The 20,024-nt window shown below is 35.0% G+C and overlaps 1 protein-coding gene across 1 annotated transcript; it reads left to right on the top strand.

The window, feature by feature from the left end:
• Window positions 1-14,567: 14,567 nt before the first annotated feature.
• On the top strand, window positions 14,568-15,830 carry GCK72_015318 (uncharacterized protein; the record flags this gene model as incomplete). Its single annotated transcript, XM_003089747.2, has 2 exons — window positions 14,568-14,816; window positions 15,384-15,830. 2 exons carry the CDS (start codon window positions 14,568-14,570, stop codon window positions 15,828-15,830), a joined length of 696 nt encoding a protein of 231 aa, XP_003089795.2.
• Between the last annotated feature and the right edge of the window lie 4,194 nt (window positions 15,831-20,024).

Genomic DNA, 20,024 nt, shown 5'->3' with positions numbered 1-20,024 from the left:
GTGTTGTAATGTAATTTTTGTTGTGATTATTCATCTTTACAAATAAATACTTGTTGAATACAAAACGCGTTTTTCACAAGAATAATAAATTCGTATTTATTATTTGTTTGAAATATTTTTTTTTAAAAAGTTAAATTATTAAAAAAAAATTAAATAAACGAGTTTTCCATCCGTCTTGTCCAGTGGCCACCAACATCGATTCCCTCATGCCGAATATACCATTCCATGCTCGAATCATCTTCTCATGCTGAAAAAAATATTTTTCATATTTGTTTAATTTAATTTAATGAAAACTTACTCTGAACCAGGCGCCAAAATCCATGTTACCACTGCTTGCTTGCTCTCGTCAATTATTTTCCGAAACTCACAAACTTCTGCTCAATTTTCTTCTTAAATCATCTCGGCTGTAAAATACAATATTAGACCGATAGAAATTTAAAAAAAAAAAAACTATAACTTACATTCTTGCAAAATCAACATTGCTGACAAAGTTGATAACGTCGTTGAGCATAATCTTCTCTGCATTGTTCCAATTTTAGTATATGTTTTCGGAAGAACATTTACACTTTGCATCCGGGAAAGAATGTTCATCTTGTGGTTGGAATAGTAGACTTTGGTATAATAATAGTAAAATACAAGAATTTCAGAAAAATCAGTAGAACCATATAAAGTTTTCGACACAAGAAATCAATATACAGCAAAAAGACAACTATTCAGTAAGTTGTCAAAAAATGTAGAATGGTAACTTTTTTCGTAGAATGGTAGCATTTTTCCCCACCGATGGTGAATCACTAGTAAAAAACTACCCTTTGTAACACTTAGAATGTATATATTTATATTTTCAATATTTGGAATGTCGTACTTCAAATTAAAATTTTGGTAATCTCCTGGTTTTCCCGATTTTAAAAAGTACAATATCATGGGTGTTTGTAAAAAATTTATTGGGTACCGTAAGGATACGCTAAAGATGTGCAGAAAAATGATAGTAGCGAGGGACAATATCATCAGGCGAGAGACGCAGACATTGTGAAATAGTATTTAAGAGGAGGAGACGCAGCGTTACGGTCGGGGAAGAGGGAAAGCCAAGGGGAAGACGAGGGGAAGCTGTGAGAGAGTGAGAGAGTGCTGGGAGGTACAAGAAAAAATGGTGCTAAACTCCCCCCCACAGTTCTCTTCAGCAGTTATATATTTTCTTAAGAGCTCGCAAGAAATTGATTCTAGTGGAACATTCTTTCAGAGGTTTCCCCTTTTACCCCAGACCTGCAAAAACTAGACACAATTGGAAGAGAACTGTTGCAAAATATCATCAGAACTTGTTTTCTCTGCGGACGGGGGAGTTGGCGATTCACATTATTATGACGAGAGAGTGGAAACAAAAAAGCATTAGTACAAAAAATGAGATACAACAAAAAAGTAGATTAATCAAAACGATTTGAAACAGAGACTTTTGTATTCTGTCCAGATGAAAGAATTTAAGGAAAACTTCGAAAAGTTTGTGAACTGTAAAACCCTCAGCTATTCAAAATTAAAGTTAAATTATGATAACATTGCATTTCGCCAATTTCTCCGAGAATATTGGATGTAGCTTCTCAATACTTTTTGTTACAATTTTGTTTGAAACAGTAATTCATCCAAGCGTTTTGTTAAACAGTTGCCTTACTTTACACCCTCACATGGAATGTATTTTGACTGGCCCCCTAACCTTTCCCTTTATCTGCTTAATCGATAGCTTTCAGAGAGAAAACACCAACCTGAAAGGGTTTTCTTGTGACGTTACCTGGTTTTTGAAAAATTGAGATTTTTCAAAAAATGTATTTTTTCTCAAAAAATTTTTTCTTCAATTTTTTTGTCTACAATGCAGCATGGAGAGCAAATAGAAAATACATGAGCTAGATAGATAATGTCTTTGGCTACAAAAAACAGAAAATTAAATAAAAAAATTAATTTTGAAAATTTTGGAATTTTTCAAAAAACTGAAGCCCTCCAAAAAAAAATTTTTCATTCATCCACGAATGTTTGATTTTTTAATTTGAAAAAATTCAGCAACTCATTTAAAATATTTTTTCAAAAAAAAATTAGGGGGTTTCCGAATTTTGAAGCGAGATATAAGGATTTGAAAAATTTCGTTTTTCAAAAAAGTGCAATGAATGGGGTGTGCAGAATGTGGAACCCAATTCACAACAAAGATGAAACTTTTGAATGGAACCGAATGAACACAGTTTATGTATAAGTTATAAGTCTCTGATTCTGAAATTTGAACTTATTTCGTCAAATCTACGAGAAAGGGCACATGTTCAAAACTAGCAAATTTTCCCGACGAGATGAAAATTCAGATGCTCATAACTGCTTAAAAACTCCAGTAAAACGGTTCTAGTATATAAAAACGTGCTGAATACGTCTAGTTTATCCAAATACATCATTTTGAGCAATTTTGAAATTTTTTATTTTTTTCGATTTTCATAAGGGGGGACCACATGAAAATAAATCTGAAAATCGAAAAAAATAAAAAATTTCAAAATTGCTCAAAATGATGTATTTGGATAAACTAGACGTATTCAGCACGTTTTTATATACTAGAACCGTTTTACTGGAGTTTTTAAGTAGTTATGAGCATCTGAATTTTCATCTCGTCGGGAAAATTTGCTAGTTTTGAACATGTGCCCTTTCTCGTAGATTTGACGAAATAAGTTCAAATTTCAGAATCAGAGACTTATAACTTATACATAAACTGTGTTCATTCGGTTCCATTCAAAAGTTTCATCTTTGTTGTGAATTGGGTTCCACATTCTGCACACCCCATTCATTGCACTTTTTTGAAAAACGAAATTTTTCAAATCCTTATATCTCGCTTCAAAATTCGGAAACCCCCTAATTTTTTTTTTGAAAAAATATTTTAAATGAGTTGCTGAATTTTTTCAAATTAAAAAATCAAACATTCGTGGATGAATGAAAAAATTTTTTTTGGAGGGCTTCAGTTTTTTGAAAAATTCCAAAATTTTCAAAATTAATTTTTTTATTTAATTTTCTGTTTTTTGTAGCCAAAGACATTATCTATCTAGCTCATGTATTTTCTATTTGCTCTCCATGCTGCATTGTAGACAAAAAAATTGAAGAAAAAAAATTTTGAGAAAAAATACATTTTTTGAAAAATCTCAATTTTTCAAAAACCAGGTAACGTCACAAGAAAACCCTTTCAGGTTGGTGTTTTCTCTCTGAAAGCTATCGATTAAGCAAATAAAAGTGATAGGTTAGGGGGGCCAGTCAAAATACATTCCATGTCAGTAACAAAATAAACTAAAAATAAACTATATCTAGAGTACTTGAAACAGTGAAATTGTTTTTAAAAATTTCTAGAATCGTTTACTGTTTTAGAAAAACTGGATTAACTAGATTCATGATGTGTTAAGTCAATAAACGTCAGAGAAGGATAAGTTGAAAAAAAAATTTTTTTCTGAATCCTTTGTTTCTGTATCTTATCAGAAAGTGATCTAGACGCAAGCTGAAATTATTCTAAGGGACCAGTATTATTGGAAAGCTAGCTACATTGGAATTCTAAATATGATTTCAAATTTTTCTTAATACCCAGTTATAATATTTTTTGATACATTTTGGTAGTTTTCCTCATGCGGATTACACTCCAAAATTTGGTCAAAAACTCTTATAACTCAGCCCACTTATGTAGTAAGCAAACTATGAATACAAATTTGTAATCTCCGCGGAGTAAGCTTTCGAATAATATAAGTCATGTCAAATCATCCCACCTCAAACCTAGATATCATTCGCTAGTTAGATAGCTTGAAATCGTAATGAACATTTTCTGTTTCCCAAAGAAATAACTATGGACATGTTTTTGAATGTTATTACATATGAAGTTCACAATATAGCATGCATTTTATGAGAAAGTTTTTTGATAAAAGACGTTACTGGTTCTAATGAAAATTTCATCTATTAAATTAGAGTTCCTAGTCATTAGTTAGTCATTTTTCGTCACGCGATAAATGACGTAAAATGATAATCAAAATATCATAATTTTAAAAACACAGTGTAATTTGACTATCGGAAATGAAAAAACAACTATCAAAACGACGTAAATGATTAATTCCGATACAAAAACAACTATTAAAACGACGTAAATGACTGAGAAAATGAGTTTTCATTTTAAAAATTTTCTAACATTCTTCCTTTTTTCTGCTCTGAATACTCACGTTTCGGCTATTTACGTTTGTACTATTTCGACTATTTTTTAAAAGTTTTGACGAAATAGCTGAATCGACTATCGTTTTCGTCATTTCTAAAATGATTATGACTATATCGATAATCATTTCCTTTCGACTAGTTGACGTGAATAGTATAAATGACTATCAGTTTAAACTGATTTCGTCATTTGTTTACACTGACTAGGAACGCTATATTAAATTCTTCGCCCGTACCGCCGAATTGGCCGCCAGTGGAGCAGTCTGCTCGCAGGTTTGTGTCAATATTTGAACATTTATCTTTTGTTTTGCAACTTTGACATCATTGTTCTTTTACAGATGTGCTAAATCGGATGGAAAAGGAGATCAATGGAAGATTATTATACTTCTGAACATTTTTATCCGATTCTCTCGTAACAAATAAATAATTTTCATTCACAAATGTTCTGTCTGGTGGGAGAATATGGATATATAGTTGGTCAGGATGTCCGGAGTGTATAACGCGTCAAAGTCGCTCCAGCTGACTTGAGTATTTAATAATTTGAAAGTAGATTTCACACTCTGATGCATTTTCGACTTGATTTTGACAATAATGTGAATTTTATGCAACATTTAATGTTTCAAAAGAACTTTTGAAAACATTTTGAAACTACTTTGAGATTGCACTTATCAAACAAGTAGGATGTATTTCAAAAGAAACTATTGAATTTCAGATAGATGACTGGAAAATCGAATCAAGTTAGGTTTTGTCGACTTCGATTTGAAAAAAGGTGAAACAGTTAAATAATTCAAAAAAACTAAATTGAAAATTGAAATTAAACGTTTTTTTATGTCTTGTCTGATAGTAGAAAAAACCGTAAATTGTCTGTCCTATCATTGCCATTTTTCTAAAGAACAACGTGAAACAGGAAGAATTTTTATTGAAAAACCAAAAAATTGTTAAAAGCTCTGTTTTAAAGTTAATTGGGGAACTAGTGAATTTTGAATCAGATGGGTCAATTATCAATTGTTATTATTATTATTAAACAGTAATACTTTTTATCTTTAGATGAAAAACATAACAATGTTCATGATCCGATTTTCGAAGACAAATGAAACAGTAAAATTTTATGAAAATATGTAAAGATCACAAAAAAACTTACTGTTTCAAGAAAGCTTTAAAAAACTATAAAACTTCCAACTTGAGTTACGTAGTAGTTTTTTGGGATATTTTTATCTGAAAGAAGATATTTGTAATTTGTTTAACGTCGCTTATTAGAATTCTGTTTAATTCATTATTATTTTTGATTAATTAAACATGCCAACATCTTTAACCGTGTTAAGTTATTTTCAAAACATTTTGAAACTGTAAAGTTTTTAAAAAAAGTTTGAAGATGAACAGTTGAAATTATTCCTATCAACCAGTTTGTGTACATGTCAGTTCATAGAAAAATGTGAAACAGTAATAAAAATCTTGAAAATTCGTAAAATTACTCAAAACTTGTTGTTCCAGCAAAAATTGGATAATCTTTTACAATCTGGTTTTTTAATTAGTCCAACAAGAAAGTTTCCGAATATGTCCTTTTTCGTTATATATAACGCGTTCTCTGTAAGACTCGAGCATGGCCATAGTACATAGGGGCCTAGAGCCTGTAGAAAAGACATAGCTTTGATTTTTATATAAACATGTACTATGGGGCTTGGGTAACCCATATGCATAATATTGGGTCACAGCTCCGGGTTACTGTAGTACGGTAGGTGCTCAAAGGTGCAAAAATGAAATTTTTCAATTTTGTCGTAGGAAGCTGAAATTTTTACCACATAATATAGACGCATAAAATAAACTTTTCACAAAGTTTCAGAAAATATGAAACAAAATTGGCCAAGTTATAACGAAAAAACTTCACTTTTTCGACATTTTTTGGGTTTAGAGAAAAAAAAAGTGCCATTTTTGAAATAACACCTGTGAGGATATTTTTTTAAAACAAAGTACGCTTTGTGACCTTCATTTAAAAAAAAAGCTCAACTCATATCATCTTGTCCGGACGGTCGAAAAGTGGCAAAGTTTATAATCGATTTTTTCAAAATTGAAATTTTTTGATTTTTTTTTGCAGAAATGAATAGCCCGTGTTTTACTGATAATTTTTTGTATTGACACTTGTTACCTAACTTCACTATTTCCTACTGAAAAATGTGATTTTATAAAAAAAACTGAAAAAAAATTTTTCCCAAAATTTTTTTTTTATTCTGCAGAAAAAAGTGAAACACGGTAATGGATAATAATCAAATGTTCTAATTTTCAAAAATTTCTAATTTCTCTTTCTCGACTACAGCAATGAGATTCTCAAAATCTTTGTTTTCTTCACTGTTGTCGTCATAAATGTCCTCTGAGTCGTCGAATTCCTTTGAATTGAGTTCCTCTAATACCAACTCAATCAGTTCATCATTGAACTCTCGCTTCGATCGATCTTTCTGTTCTTTTCCACTCGATGAGCTTCTGGACGTTTGTTTTTTTGAATCAGCAGAAGCAGCAGTAGCCCTATTCTGAGGGGTTCGAACAGTAGTCGGCAATGATGTGACTGTTTTGTCGCCTTTGGGGTGTGCCTTATTTTCTTTCGCAAGAGCTTTTTTAGCCTCAATTTCTTTTGATTTTCGTCCGAAGGTGTGATATAGGTTTGAAACTTGCTTGTAATTCAACCACGTGTCAGGTAAAAATTGCAATTTCCCATCTTTTCTTTGCTCGCGGATCTCTTTTGCAATTAGTTTTGGATAAACTTTCAGTTGTTTTGTCGCTGCTTCTTCAAACTTCTTCATGACAAACTGAACAACATTCTTGTCGTATCTCTTGTTGTGCTTCTTGCTTGGCATAGCCCAGCCCATTGGGTTCGAAAAGAGGACTGTTCCTGGAGGAAGCTCTGTCAGCATGTCCTTCAAGGAGTTCGGAACAGAACTTTCTCGTATACCCTCGATGTTTTCTGCATAACGTTCCATTGCGAAATCAAGAAGAGTTTCCCGTTCAGGCACAAAACTGTGTTTTCCCAAAGAAACATGACGTTCTAAGTTGGCATATTTTGTGAAAGTTGCTGTGCAGCCTTCTTCCGGACATTCAAATACCGCCGTTTCCATGGGCTTTGGAATAGGTTCCTCTACATCGACATCACTTTCTTCGAAAGGAACAACTTCAGAACTCCTTTCTTGATCTTCAATGTCCTCCAACGAACACTTTTTTGAACACTTCGAAGATTTCCAAAATGTGTTCAAATCCGACTTTTCGTAGCCTCCAGATTTTTCAATAGTCAGTGTTCCTTTTGCAGCATCGAATTTGGTTGTATCATATTCATTTCCACTTCCAATGAATGCAAACTTTCTCGCCGTCATCTTGGAATGTTTCGAGTCAAACCGGAAATCATACATGTTTTGAATTCCCTCGATATCTGACGATCCTTCTACTATGGTGGAGTAATCAACTGTGCACAGATACGACGACATTGCTTTTGGAACGCGGCCTTCGATGAGAGCAACAAACAGTTGTTCCGGAGTCTCCACATTCTTTCCAGAAGCCAACCATGTCTTTAGTTTTGTCTTAAACTCATTGGCAGCTCTGTCGGCAGAACCTGAATTTTTTTCTCCGATTTTTCGTTACGACAAAATGAATTACCTTTTCCTCCTTGGGGCTCGCTGAATGTATAGCTAACAATATCCACCTTGCTGCTTTTCGAGAGTCCCGGTAACGATGATATTGTTTTATTCGAATGATAGAAACCTGTAAAAACGATGTTTCTTTAACTTTTTAAAGTCAAGATTTTACCTGCGTTGTCACTTCTCAAGTGAACACGCGAAATGCTGGTGTGTTTGAGTTCTTTCAAAATGTGTTCAAGAATTAGAATCACTGTGATAGAATCCTATAAAATCGTGGAAATTAAGATCATAGCATAAAGTAACTTACTTGGACTTCATGATTTGTGATGTGAACAAAGTTATGTTGTTGCAGATTTCCTTCTTTATCAATGGTAAGAACGTTTGTAACGTGCACACTGATTCCACTTTTGCCGAAATAATCCGTTTGAGATTCGATTGCTTGTTTTGGTATCACTTTTTGAGCCCAATCAAGAGTCAGAATTGCGTCACCAACTTGGAGTGTATCTATTAATTCCTGACGAACGTGGTTTGAGTGTTTATTCCGAAGCTGAATATAAATTTTCATTTCGTTTCAGAACTAACACACTCACCAAATGTTTTTTCAACTCTTGAACATTTTTTTCGGCTATCTCGACGTCGTTCAAAAACACCGCTAATTCCGCTTCCGATTTGACATTATCTTCAGAAGTTTTGTGAAGCTTCTTTTTACTCGCAGAGTCGAGCAACTTTTTTATGATGCTTCTTAAGTCGTCAAAAACGTCACGAATTGCTTGACACCTCTCACACATATTCTTCTCATGATCGTGTGAAGACTTTCCATCCATACAACTCGCTGAGTGCTGTTTATCTTTTGGATCAGACAGCCCAAACTTTATACAGTGATCTGATATCTGGAAACAACGTGGTGACTTTTGAAGAATGATTTTTCTTACTTTGGACTCAAATTTCACGTGAAGTTTGAAATCTGTTTGCAAGTATAACTTTGATTCACCAAGCCTCCTTTCGTAGTCTTTTTCGGTTCTACCATCAATGTAGCCGGCTGTTTTCATTTTGTTCAGCACTTGTGTGAGTGTTTCAAAAGACTGAAAAACTCAATTTTGAAAGACATAATTTTAGCATCTTACCTCTAAAGCGTCACTGATAAAATAATCGACGCATTCTAATGCCTCTCTGTTGGTCGCCTTACATTTGTCCAATATTTTAAAAAGAGTACTTCTACTCATCAATTGTTCTTCCTCTTTGTTTTCAGTCTTCATTTTTATGTACATTTCCACAATCTAAAATAGGTTTTAGTACACAAACATCATCATTGCTCACCTCAATTGCTCTGACATTGCGTAGAGAATCAGAAATTTCCAATTTGGTCCCATCTGATTTTTTTAGAACTCGACGACCGTAGGGCAGATCCGAACGCACCAAAGGGCTATAACGAACGTGTTGTTTGAAAGTTTAAAAAAAATTCACCTACCTAGTAATGAAATCAACAAACGCAACCACATTTTCTTTTACATATTTCTGCCGTTTTGTGGATACATATGGGCTTCTGTTCAACAAGAGGCTATACTTTCGCGAACTGGTGTATTGATATCGTGAAATGCCAGGGAAATATTTCAAAATAGTAGAATACGGTAAGATAGACGTAACCACAGAAAGCAAGCTGTTTCTTTCTTTACGAGTTGAAAGTTTTGAATGCTCCAATACAATACTATCCATTAGATCATCAAACAACTTTGATCTGATTGTCGTCCATTGATTACCATCTATATCCTGCATCAAATCGCGCAATTCTTTGGAACTACCAGGAGCCAGTAATTCTAAAGCTGAACGGAGAATTTGATTCATTGCCAGAGCCTTTCTTCTTTTGGATCTCCGACTTAACGATGAGAACTGCTTACGGTGTTCAACTCTTCTGATTCCCAGAGTCCGGGTCCACTCAACAAACTTCGAATGACAAACATTGCTATCATCTGTCGTTAGGAAAGCTGGTAAATCTTCGTCGCTTTCTTCTGGTTCGTCAACCTCCATTGGGGCGTCTTGAGGACAAAATTCAGATTCATCTTTGTATTTAGCGACAGCCGATTGTAAACGAGAAGAAACAGGCTTATCGATTGTTACTGAGTTTTCAAACAATTTTACACATTGAACCACCGAAACAAACTCTTTGTGCGTTTGGCAAAGTGCTGAAAATATAGAATGATTGATATTTTTTCAAATCGATCTTACGCGTTCCAACATGTACATGAACATGGTACTCATTCAAAAGTCTTTCCGCTTCATCACGCAATAAGAAGTAATGAAAAGCTGGAGGTGTGGTTCGTGAAGGATGGGGACTGATTTGCGAAGGCATCCCACATTTAAACTCCTGCGTGTTAGAAACAGGAAGTTTCTGGACATGTTTTATAGTTCTTGAATTGATCCAGTCCGTCACCAACTCTTTCCAATGTTGAGTACAAACCATTCTGTTTCCAACTTCTTCCAAAATATCTTGTTTTTCGAAGTCATGGTATTCAGCAGCTCCCCTCGTAGCCAACAAATCCATCTCATTGTGAGCGCCATACATTCTTCCTTTGTAAGTTCCTACCAAAGAGTTCCACCTGAAATTGAGCAAGAAAGCTATTATAACTATAAAAAACCAGCTTACTTCATCGTATTTCCATTACATTCCGTTGAAACTTTGGCATTATGGCTTCTTTCCGACTGTTCCAAGTTAGATGTTCGAATTTTAGAAAAATAACAGTCATTAGCTGATGATTGGTGAAAAGAAGTTGATGGCGGCGAGGATGGAGATATTGTGGTGACGGTTGTAGGTTTAGGAAAAGTTGGTTTTCCAACGTTTTTAGGACTCTCAGTTCTCCTTCTTTTTGATGAACCATTTTCATCACTGGGGAAGCCGGAAACAAGCCCGAAACCAACGAGAAGTATGAAGAAATTCATATTTCGGCCAGCAGAATAAGAAAAAAAGAAGAATAAAAAGTAGAAGAAGTAAGAAAGAAGTTGTTTTCGCGTCTCGGCTTTTCTCACTAAAGCTAGCATGTGGTTTCTGCTCTCTTCCGGCAGCAAGTAGGGACGCACATAAAAATAAATGGGATCTTCTTTCTTTTTTTTTGTTTTTGCCAGGAAATAACAAACTGTTTTTTCCCGGGGGTTGACTTGTGAAAATATAAGCAAAAATAAAGAAAAAAATAAAAACGATCATGGTACATAAAATGAAAAAAAAACTTTTTGAGTAGTGTTAAAAGACAGATCGCACACATGATTCAAACCGTTTTTTGCAACGAACAAAACTGAAAGTTCGCTTTTTTTACCCATTCCAACTATTTCCGCAGAATAAAAAAAAATTTTGGGAAAAAATTTTTTTCAGTTTTTTTTATAAAATCACATTTTTCAGTAGGAAATAGTGAAGTTAGGTAACAAGTGTCAATACAAAAAATTATCAGTAAAACACGGGCTATTCATTTCTGCAAAAAAAAATTAAAAAATTTCAATTTTGAAAAAATCGATTATAAACTTTGCCACTTTTCGACCGTCCGGACAAGATGATATGAGTTGAGCTTTTTTTTTAAATGAAGGTCACAAAGCGTACTTTGTTTTAAAAAAATATCCTCACAGGTGTTATTTCAAAAATGGCACTTTTTTTTTCTCTAAACCCAAAAAATGTCGAAAAAGTGAAGTTTTTTCGTTATAACTTGGCCAATTTTGTTTCATATTTTCTGAAACTTTGTGAAAAGTTTATTTTATGCGTCTATATTATGTGGTAAAAATTTCAGCTTCCTACGACAAAATTGAAAAAATTTCATTTTTGCACCTTTGAGCACCTACCGTACTACAGTAACCCGGAGCTGTGACCCAATATTATGCATATGGGTTACCCAAGCCCCATAGTACATGTTTATATAAAAATCTGGCCCTAGGGCACACGTTGCTCGAGTCTTACAGAGAACGCGTTATATGTTCATGATGAAGCTGAAAAATTAGTAGACTGAAACAAGTCAACTTTTATTTTAATTTTAAAACTATGAGAGAAGATGATAGTCATATTTCCAGATTAATCAAAATTCAGCTAAAATTCGAAATCTAAAAAACCTTTTGTTTCCAAAAAGAGGCCGAAGTTTATACAAACTCAGTTTAATTTAGCAAAAGTGAATTTGCAAATAAGAGTCTTTTCGGATGCAAAAAGGACCGTCTCATTGATCAACTTAGGGCTGAGAACATTTGGAAATTAAATTGAAACAGTGAAAATATTTTATTGGCAATTAAAAAGTTACTAAAAATCTACTTTTCCAATTCAAACATGAATATTTTCATGTTTTGTATTAGGCGGAAGTATTATTACATTATCGGCCATAAATTAACACAGCACTTGCAGTTTGAAATATTTTATAAATTTGGGGAGCATAAAAATTAGTTAGATATTATCCAATGGAAATTACCGAAATTTTAGTGGTTACCTGGTTGAAATTTTTAATTTAATTAAAAATGTTTAGGAACACCTTACAGCTTGTTTGTAAGTCTGATTCAGAAAAATTTTCAGAAATTGATAGAAAAATAAACTGAAATTTCTGTTTCAGGAGTAACATATTTTCTTAAGAAGACACAACAAATTGATAACTTATATAGGTTTCAGAAATTTCCCCTACCATGCACCCTTTCTATAAACTGTCAAAACTAGACACTATTGGAAGAGAACTGTTGCAAAACATCATCGGAACGTGTTTTCTCTGCGGGCTTGGGAGTTATCGGTGATTTACATTATTATGACGAGAGAAAGGGGGAATCAAAAAAGCATGAGTACAAAAAAGAGATACATCAACAATAATTGAGAAGAGTAAAAAGATATGAGTCAGAAGCAGAAATTGTCGCTGATCTCTTCTTCAAAAGAGAGATGCGACATGAAAATAAACAAAGCTCTTATTGACTTTATTATTTTGGAGTCAATGAGCACTTTTCAGGATCGAATGGCACTAAACAGCAAAGATTAAAGGAACAGAGGTCAGAAATTGAATAGAATGAGAGAGAGAGAGAGACCGGGAACTTTTTGGAGTACGGAATTCGGTAGAGACGGTAAATATGAAAAATGAAAAATCAAGTCAACTATCCCGCGAAAAAAAGTCTGTTTCAGAAGAAACCGAAAATTTGGAAATGTTTGGTAAAACAATTTTTTGCTAGTTGACATATTTCCATAACAGGGACTAAATAACAATGGGATCTGAAAATAATTTGAATAAAAATTTCTGTTCCAAAAATTTCAAAAACACAGAAAGTGATTATCAAGCCAATGCATGTTCGTTTAGATATTTATAACTTCTAAGTGACTTTTCAACTTTAATTTACTGTTTTCACAACGAACTTGTTACCCGAACTCAATTTCAGGTAGTGTTTTGTGTTTTGATCTAAATTCTAAAATTTACCGTTTCATGGAATTTGGATAGGTTTATAAAATACGGATTATACTGATCTTGAAGCGAAGGACTGTTTTTAAGAGGAAAAAAAAATTACTCAAATAGTTATTTGATGTAGACAACAATTTCAGAAAACGTATATTCATAAGAACTTGATAAATGGGTTTTGATTCTTATTTTTTATTACAATTGCAGGGTTTTGAATCTGAAAACTACCTGTATGTATGTTTATACTTTCAAACTGATGTTTCCAAATTATCTTTGTGATTTTTGTAAAAAAAATTGATACTATTATCAGCTCGGCACAGTTCTTATAACTGCGCTCCATCGAATGCCCTTGAATAATGTCTCTTTTTCCCAAACAATTTTCTTCAATTTCGGTAGAGCGCGGATGTAAGAAGCGTGCCGTGCAAATATTTTATGTAGAAATTTTTTCCACAAAAAATATATTTCATAACAACTTGAGAAACGGGTTTCAGAAACAAATAAGAAGTTTCATCAACTGATTCTTTGCTAATGTCCAGATTTCCCTTATTCAAAATTGAAATTTTTCACTGTTTCAGAAAATTTCAAAATGAGACAGTTAGAAGAGAAATTTAGTGCATTGAAGATCTTTACATTAGGAAAAAACGATTTAACAATGGTCTCTGCAAATAATTTGGAATAAAAACTTTTATGTTTCAAAAAATGCAGAAACGCAGAAAGCCATTATCTCCGTATTTTTTTGAGATTGACAACTGATAAATTTCGTAAATTGATTATTTGTTGATTTTCAACCTTCATCATCAGAATTTGAAATTTTTTACTATTCCAGAAAATTTCGACAATGAGATAGTTATAAGTGAAATTTAGTACGACTTCAATCCCATAATTACCTTTCTGCTTCAAAAACTTTTATTCTTGAAGTTCTGACTATTTTGGTATGGTTGTAGTCACTCAATCTTTAAAAATTGAACAGAATTGCATAAAAAACAAACTTAAGATTTACTGTTTCAAAAATTCCTCCATAACCTAAACCACTTCCTTGTCCACTCAACCTATTATTCCATTATTTTTTCGTACACGGAACAAATTGACAGCTTCTCTCTCCCCTTATTTGCACAATAGCCTATCCTCATGAATAGGTCAAAGCTAACAAGACAGTAAAATGACCAGTTCCATCCAGAGACCAAGTGACTCATAACAGTTTACTTACTCTCTCTTTCTCTCCCTTTTTCACGAAAAAGAGAAAGAGAAAGATCAGCGACAAAAGAGGAGTAAACGGAAAAGGGGGTGGGTTCTCTCCCTAGCAGACAAAAGTATATAAACTGGTAGGGGGTACTAGACCACCAAACATTTTCAAGCGCCTTTGAAAATAATGACATATTCTCTTATCATCTTCTCCGTCGTCATCCTCGCCACCACAGTCCTTGCTGGTCCCCGTGGAGGACAAGGAGGATTCGGTGGAGGCCGTGGTGGAAGACATGGACCACCAATGCCTCCATTCCTCCAGAATGTCACTGATGAGGGAAGAAGAGCGTTCTTCGATATCATGAGAAATCAGAACCTGACGATTGCTGATATGGAGTCACAGACTTCTACATGGGCTCAGACTTATGGAGTTTCGGTGAGTGAATAAAATTTTTTGGATCGGATTTTTGTCTTTTCTATCAGTGACTAACTAACGCGGGGGTTAAGGCTCACAAGATTATTAGGATTTTGAAACAGTTAAACTTGCATTTTTAAACCTTTTTATAATACAACCAGTTTTGCGCCGAAAATACGCCAGATCTCCTCTGAAAAACCGACGCGTCAAAGGCGCCCCAGAAATTCACTGTTTTTATCTGAATCTTTCACGCGCTATTAGGAAAATATTTTGCATCTGGTCAATTTAATTTAACTTTTTTTCAACCCTATACACATTTTTGACCCGTGTTCCGACGAATATATACTTGTCTGGTGTACCTTTGACGCGCTTTTAGAAAAGTGTGGTGCATCTGTTCGATTTTGTCTTGTTTTGAAGGGTGGAAGTTGAGATTTTTATATCTGAAATTTTGGAATCAAAATTTTTCAGGAGAATAGTCAATGATCCCAAACCAGTTTTGACCACAAACCCCGCTAGATAATTGCTGTTCGGAACGCGTCGCGGGCGCGCCAGATTTCATTTCCAACCTTATTTTCCCTCTTCTTTCAGGACATCTACAACGAATTCGAAGCCAACATGACCGCCCACAAAAACGAGGTTCAACAGAACGTCACCCAAGTCGTGAGCCAACTCTCCGCCGCCCAGACCGCCCTTGAATCAGTGATGAACAACAAGAACCAGACACGTCAACAAATGAAGGAGGCCATTGACCAACTGAAGACTCAATACCCACAAGAGATTCCAGCTCTCTTCTTCATTAGTGGACAATTCAGACGTGGAGGACCAGGAGGCAGACACGGTGGACCAGGTGGAAGACGCGGAGGACCAGGAGGACGTGGTGGAGATTCTGGAGAGATGATGATGGGAGGAACAGGAGGACGTGGAGGAATGGGAGGAGGATTCGGTGGAAACATGGGAGGAAACGGTATGCAAATGGGAGGAATGATGGGAAGACGAGGTGGACCAGACAGCTCTTCTGACAACAACGACTTTTAAATCAGGATTCTGAAAAAGTGTTTATTATTAACCTTGCCTTATGTAATTCCATCCACTCATGTTTTGTGCACATAATGAACTCATACTTTTTAATTTATTGGTGGTTTCGAAACGAGCAGTTCTGAAACCGAGGCGCTTAAAAACCAAGACATGCCTTCACAAGTCAGAGCCCCAGTCTGAATGTCTAACAAAAAAAGAAAACACAATTACAGAATTCTTTGCTTGTAAAATGTTTGGTTTTGAAATGTCTTGGTTGCAAGATGACCCAGATCCAAAAGATGCCGGTTTTCAGATGTCCCGGAGCTGGCTGATAGTGTCAATCAGAAAAGATTTAATATATTTTTCTTCAAACACTGAATCAATATAAATTTTATGAAACAGTTGAATTTATTCACGAAACGTCTGGTTGCCAGATGTCTTACAATTAGTTTCAAAATGACACAGTTTTGAATAGTTCGGTTTTGAGGCGTCCAGGGTGGAACAGTGTTGCTCCAACGGCATATCTGGTTTTAAAACTTCTTGGTTGCTAAATGTCTTATCTGCCTTATTTTTAAATTTCCGAAAACTAGAAATGGATCTAACAGACTCTTTTTTAAGCATTGTATTAAGAAAATTTATTGAAACAGCAAAAGTTAGACAGATATAATCCACATAATAGAGTTTAAACGTATTTCAAACTGTACTGTTTCCTCATTCAGTAACATTTATTTTTACTGTTCCAGAAAATTTTTAACTAACTTATTTTCTCCTTAATTAACTATTTTTAATTCTACATGGTCTCCCACACTGCGAAAAAGAACTGCAAGAAACGTGAAGCCGATATTTTCACGTTTTAATTCAATTCTTTTATTTTTCGCGCTGAAAATGCAGTATTTTTAGGTTTTCAGAAGTTGCAATCAATGAAAAAATGTATTTTTTGAAAATTGAATATAACTTTTTTGGCAGAAAACATTTTCGAACAAAAATTGCATGACATGTCCTCCAGGACGCTCTGAAATTGCCCGTAAGATAGATGATTTAATTTTTCACAATTCTAATGGATTGGACCTTTTTTCATTGATTGCAACGTCGGAAAACCTAAAAATACTGCATTTTGGGTGCGAAAAATAAAATAATTGAATTAAAACGTGAAAAAAAGTGGAATTCGATTTACATGAACAATTCGAACATTGAAACTGATCTTTTTGGCGTGGAATCAAGCATTGTTTTTGTACTGGTTGAACACAGGCAGTTTCTAGAATAAAAAGAGAGTGTAGAGGATTAAAAATGGAAAATACGAATGTTCGAGTAGAGCGGGGGGACTCGTTAATGTACTTTTTGGCAGATTATGGTTGTTAAAAAAAAAAAAACTAATTGGAGAGTAACGGGTACAGAAAATAAGTAAACTGTATGCAACTGTAATTTGGAGTTTTGAGGGATAGTTTCTTGATATTTTCCTGTTTCAAATGTTGCTGAAACAAAGTATTTAGCTATTTGTTCTATTATGTCTAACTTTTTAGAAGTCATTGTTTATTCAAATTTGGGAAACCTATGCAAAGAAAAAACACAGTGTTTTTAAATGTTTTCAAATAAAATTATGAAATATTAGTTTTTTTTAAATATGCGACAAATATATCGCTACTCTGTCTGAAAAATTAAAATATGAGTTTCTGTTTCAGAGAAAACAGAAAACAATGGAACTAATCGTTTATTACTCCCTAATTTTCATACGAATTTTTCATAGCTTCACAATAAAATGTTATAAATTGAGGTTAATGTTGAGGTGACATCACTAGCTGCCTGAAACCCTTGTAAATCAACGTATCCGTCTCAGAACTTCAGATAAGCTATATTTATATTTTTATATTTTGCCTATATTAATTTCAATTTTTTGCTGTTTCAGAAAATTATCAAATTTTTTTTCGAAAAACACATTTTCAATGATGGCAAAAGTTCAGATGAAACATAATTTCTAGGCCCGGTCCGGTCCGAAGCCCCCGGCTTCAAAAAAAACCATTTTGAAATTTTTCATCGAAATCGTGAACATTTTTGATTATTTTCCAGAATTCTCTAATTCTGAATGAAACGCTGATAATGTCCGGTCCGGGCCTTGACAAGTTTGAGATAACCTATTTTATTTGCTCTATAGCTTATCTTAAAGTCCAGGGCTGCGATCACCTGGCTTGTGTGTGTTGATTGTGTGGGATGTGATATACCTCAAACTTGGGTAATTAAACCTTCATGTAATAGAAATAAGTTTAACAAGTATAATCAAGGTAACAATAAAAGATTAACAATAAAGGACAATAGTGAACAGGTGAGAAAGTAAAAATGAAGTGAGAAAATATATAAATGATATAAAGAAAAGGGTGAAAAATGTCGATGATAAAAAGGGAAAAAATGTCGATGATTCGTTATATTCGATGTGATTCGATTCGATAGGAATGATTGGATTCGATAGGAATGAAAGAAGCTCTGTCGGTAGGGGGCGTGTTCGCGTCCCAGACAGAGCGGGGGTGAATGTGGGGGAGGAATGTGTATGGGTGAAAGGAAATAGCAAGGACAGGTCTGGAGACCCAGACTCTGTCCTTGACAGAAGTTGCTTCTGTCGCCTTCTTGCTTTGTTATATTAAAAATATAACAAAGTACAAGAAGTCAACAGAAGCTTCTTCGTCTAGATAGTGTTACTGTGGATGAGGGTGGAAAAGAAACAATCGATATGAATAAAATAATAATTATAAAAAGAATACGAGTAATTCGAGTATACTCCCGCCTCCCAGAAGATTGATTCGATTGATTTCGATCTCGGTTCAGCTTTACATTCGATTGATTGGCCATTCGCATAGTGCTGCATGGTGTGACGTGTTTCGTTCTCCTCGCTTCAAGCAAAACGAGCATGTGTGTCCTTCTTTGTGACATCTTTGATAAGGGTGTTTGTTGAGACAGACTCGACAACGAGTCTGAGCATCGATCATTGCTTTTCGTACGGCTACATCAGGATATGTGCCGCATTCGTTCGAATGGTGTCGACATCGGCAAAACACACATAATGTGTTGAAGTTGTGTCTGTTCGTGTCCGGTGGGAAGAGTTGCCTCACAATGATTGGTCGATTCTGATGACGTTCTCTTGAACGTCTTCTTTCTTCTCTCGATCTTGAACGGTGATGTCTTCCTCGATCAGGATGGTTCTCCTGGTGTCGATCTCGATGACGTTCATTTTGTGCTTCCTGGACGTCTTGATCTTCCTCGTCTTCCATCTCTTCCTCGTCTTCCTGCTCGTCCTCGTCTTCGTCTTCCTGATCTTCCTTGTCGTCCTCGGCTTCCTTGTCGTCCTCGACTTCCTTGTCGTCCTCGACTTCCTTGTCGTCCTCGACTTCCTCGATCTCCTCGACATCTTGGGCTTGCTTGTAACTGGAGCTTGACGAGCGTCTTTTCCTTTCAGATTCCGAAGAAGAAGGCGATCGCTCTCTTTTTCGTTTGATTTCTCTTTCAATCATCTCTTTCATTTCATCGCTGTGCTCCAGTTTGCCCTCTGGATTCAGTTCGTCCATGTTATCGATCTCATCTTCGTTTGGAGTGCTCTTAGAGCAGGCTCCCGCCACTATGGCCTGTTCGATTTTGATGATTCTATCCAGGAGAATTTTTCCAAAGAGTTCCAATCGTTGATTATTGGTTAGTTTCTCTTCTTTTTCTTGGTCTTCTTCCTCCTGTACCTCTCTCCTGAGCTCTTCGATTTCTCTTTTTGCTCTAGTTCGGTCACTGGCCCTTTCATCTCTTTCTTCTTGAAAGTTTCTTAGATTCATTTGCCAGTTTACCTCGCTTTGGGAGAGTTGGTACTCGATATAGTCCATGCTATAGATCTCCAGTCTTCCCAGGACTCGGAGTTTCTCGATTTCGTTCTTGTATTGCTTTTCCAGGTCTCGATACTTTTCGGATATAGTATCGATATCCCATTGGATTTTAAGGACGTTGAGCAAGATGTCTTTTTTCGTTTCTCCTTCGTTCCTCATATCTTTCCGTTGGATCATCGCATCTCGACCTCGTCTCGGGAGATTTTTCGCTTGTTCGATCACTCGAGCCTTGTTTGCAATCTCGGTCATTTTCTTCATGCCGGTCGCCAATATTTCATCCCCGACTGCTCGTGATCTTGGGCTTCGTGACATCGTTTCTGTAATTTCGGATGATGAGTAATAGGTCAATCCCTGCACCGAATGC

The sequence above is a fragment of the Caenorhabditis remanei genome, chromosome IV (genome assembly GCF_010183535.1).
Source record: "Caenorhabditis remanei strain PX506 chromosome IV, whole genome shotgun sequence".
In the NCBI taxonomy this organism is placed as follows: Eukaryota; Metazoa; Nematoda; class Chromadorea; order Rhabditida; family Rhabditidae; genus Caenorhabditis; species Caenorhabditis remanei.
The sequence above is the reverse complement of the archived record's forward strand: the minus strand, read 5'-3'. Positions and strand labels throughout refer to the sequence as shown.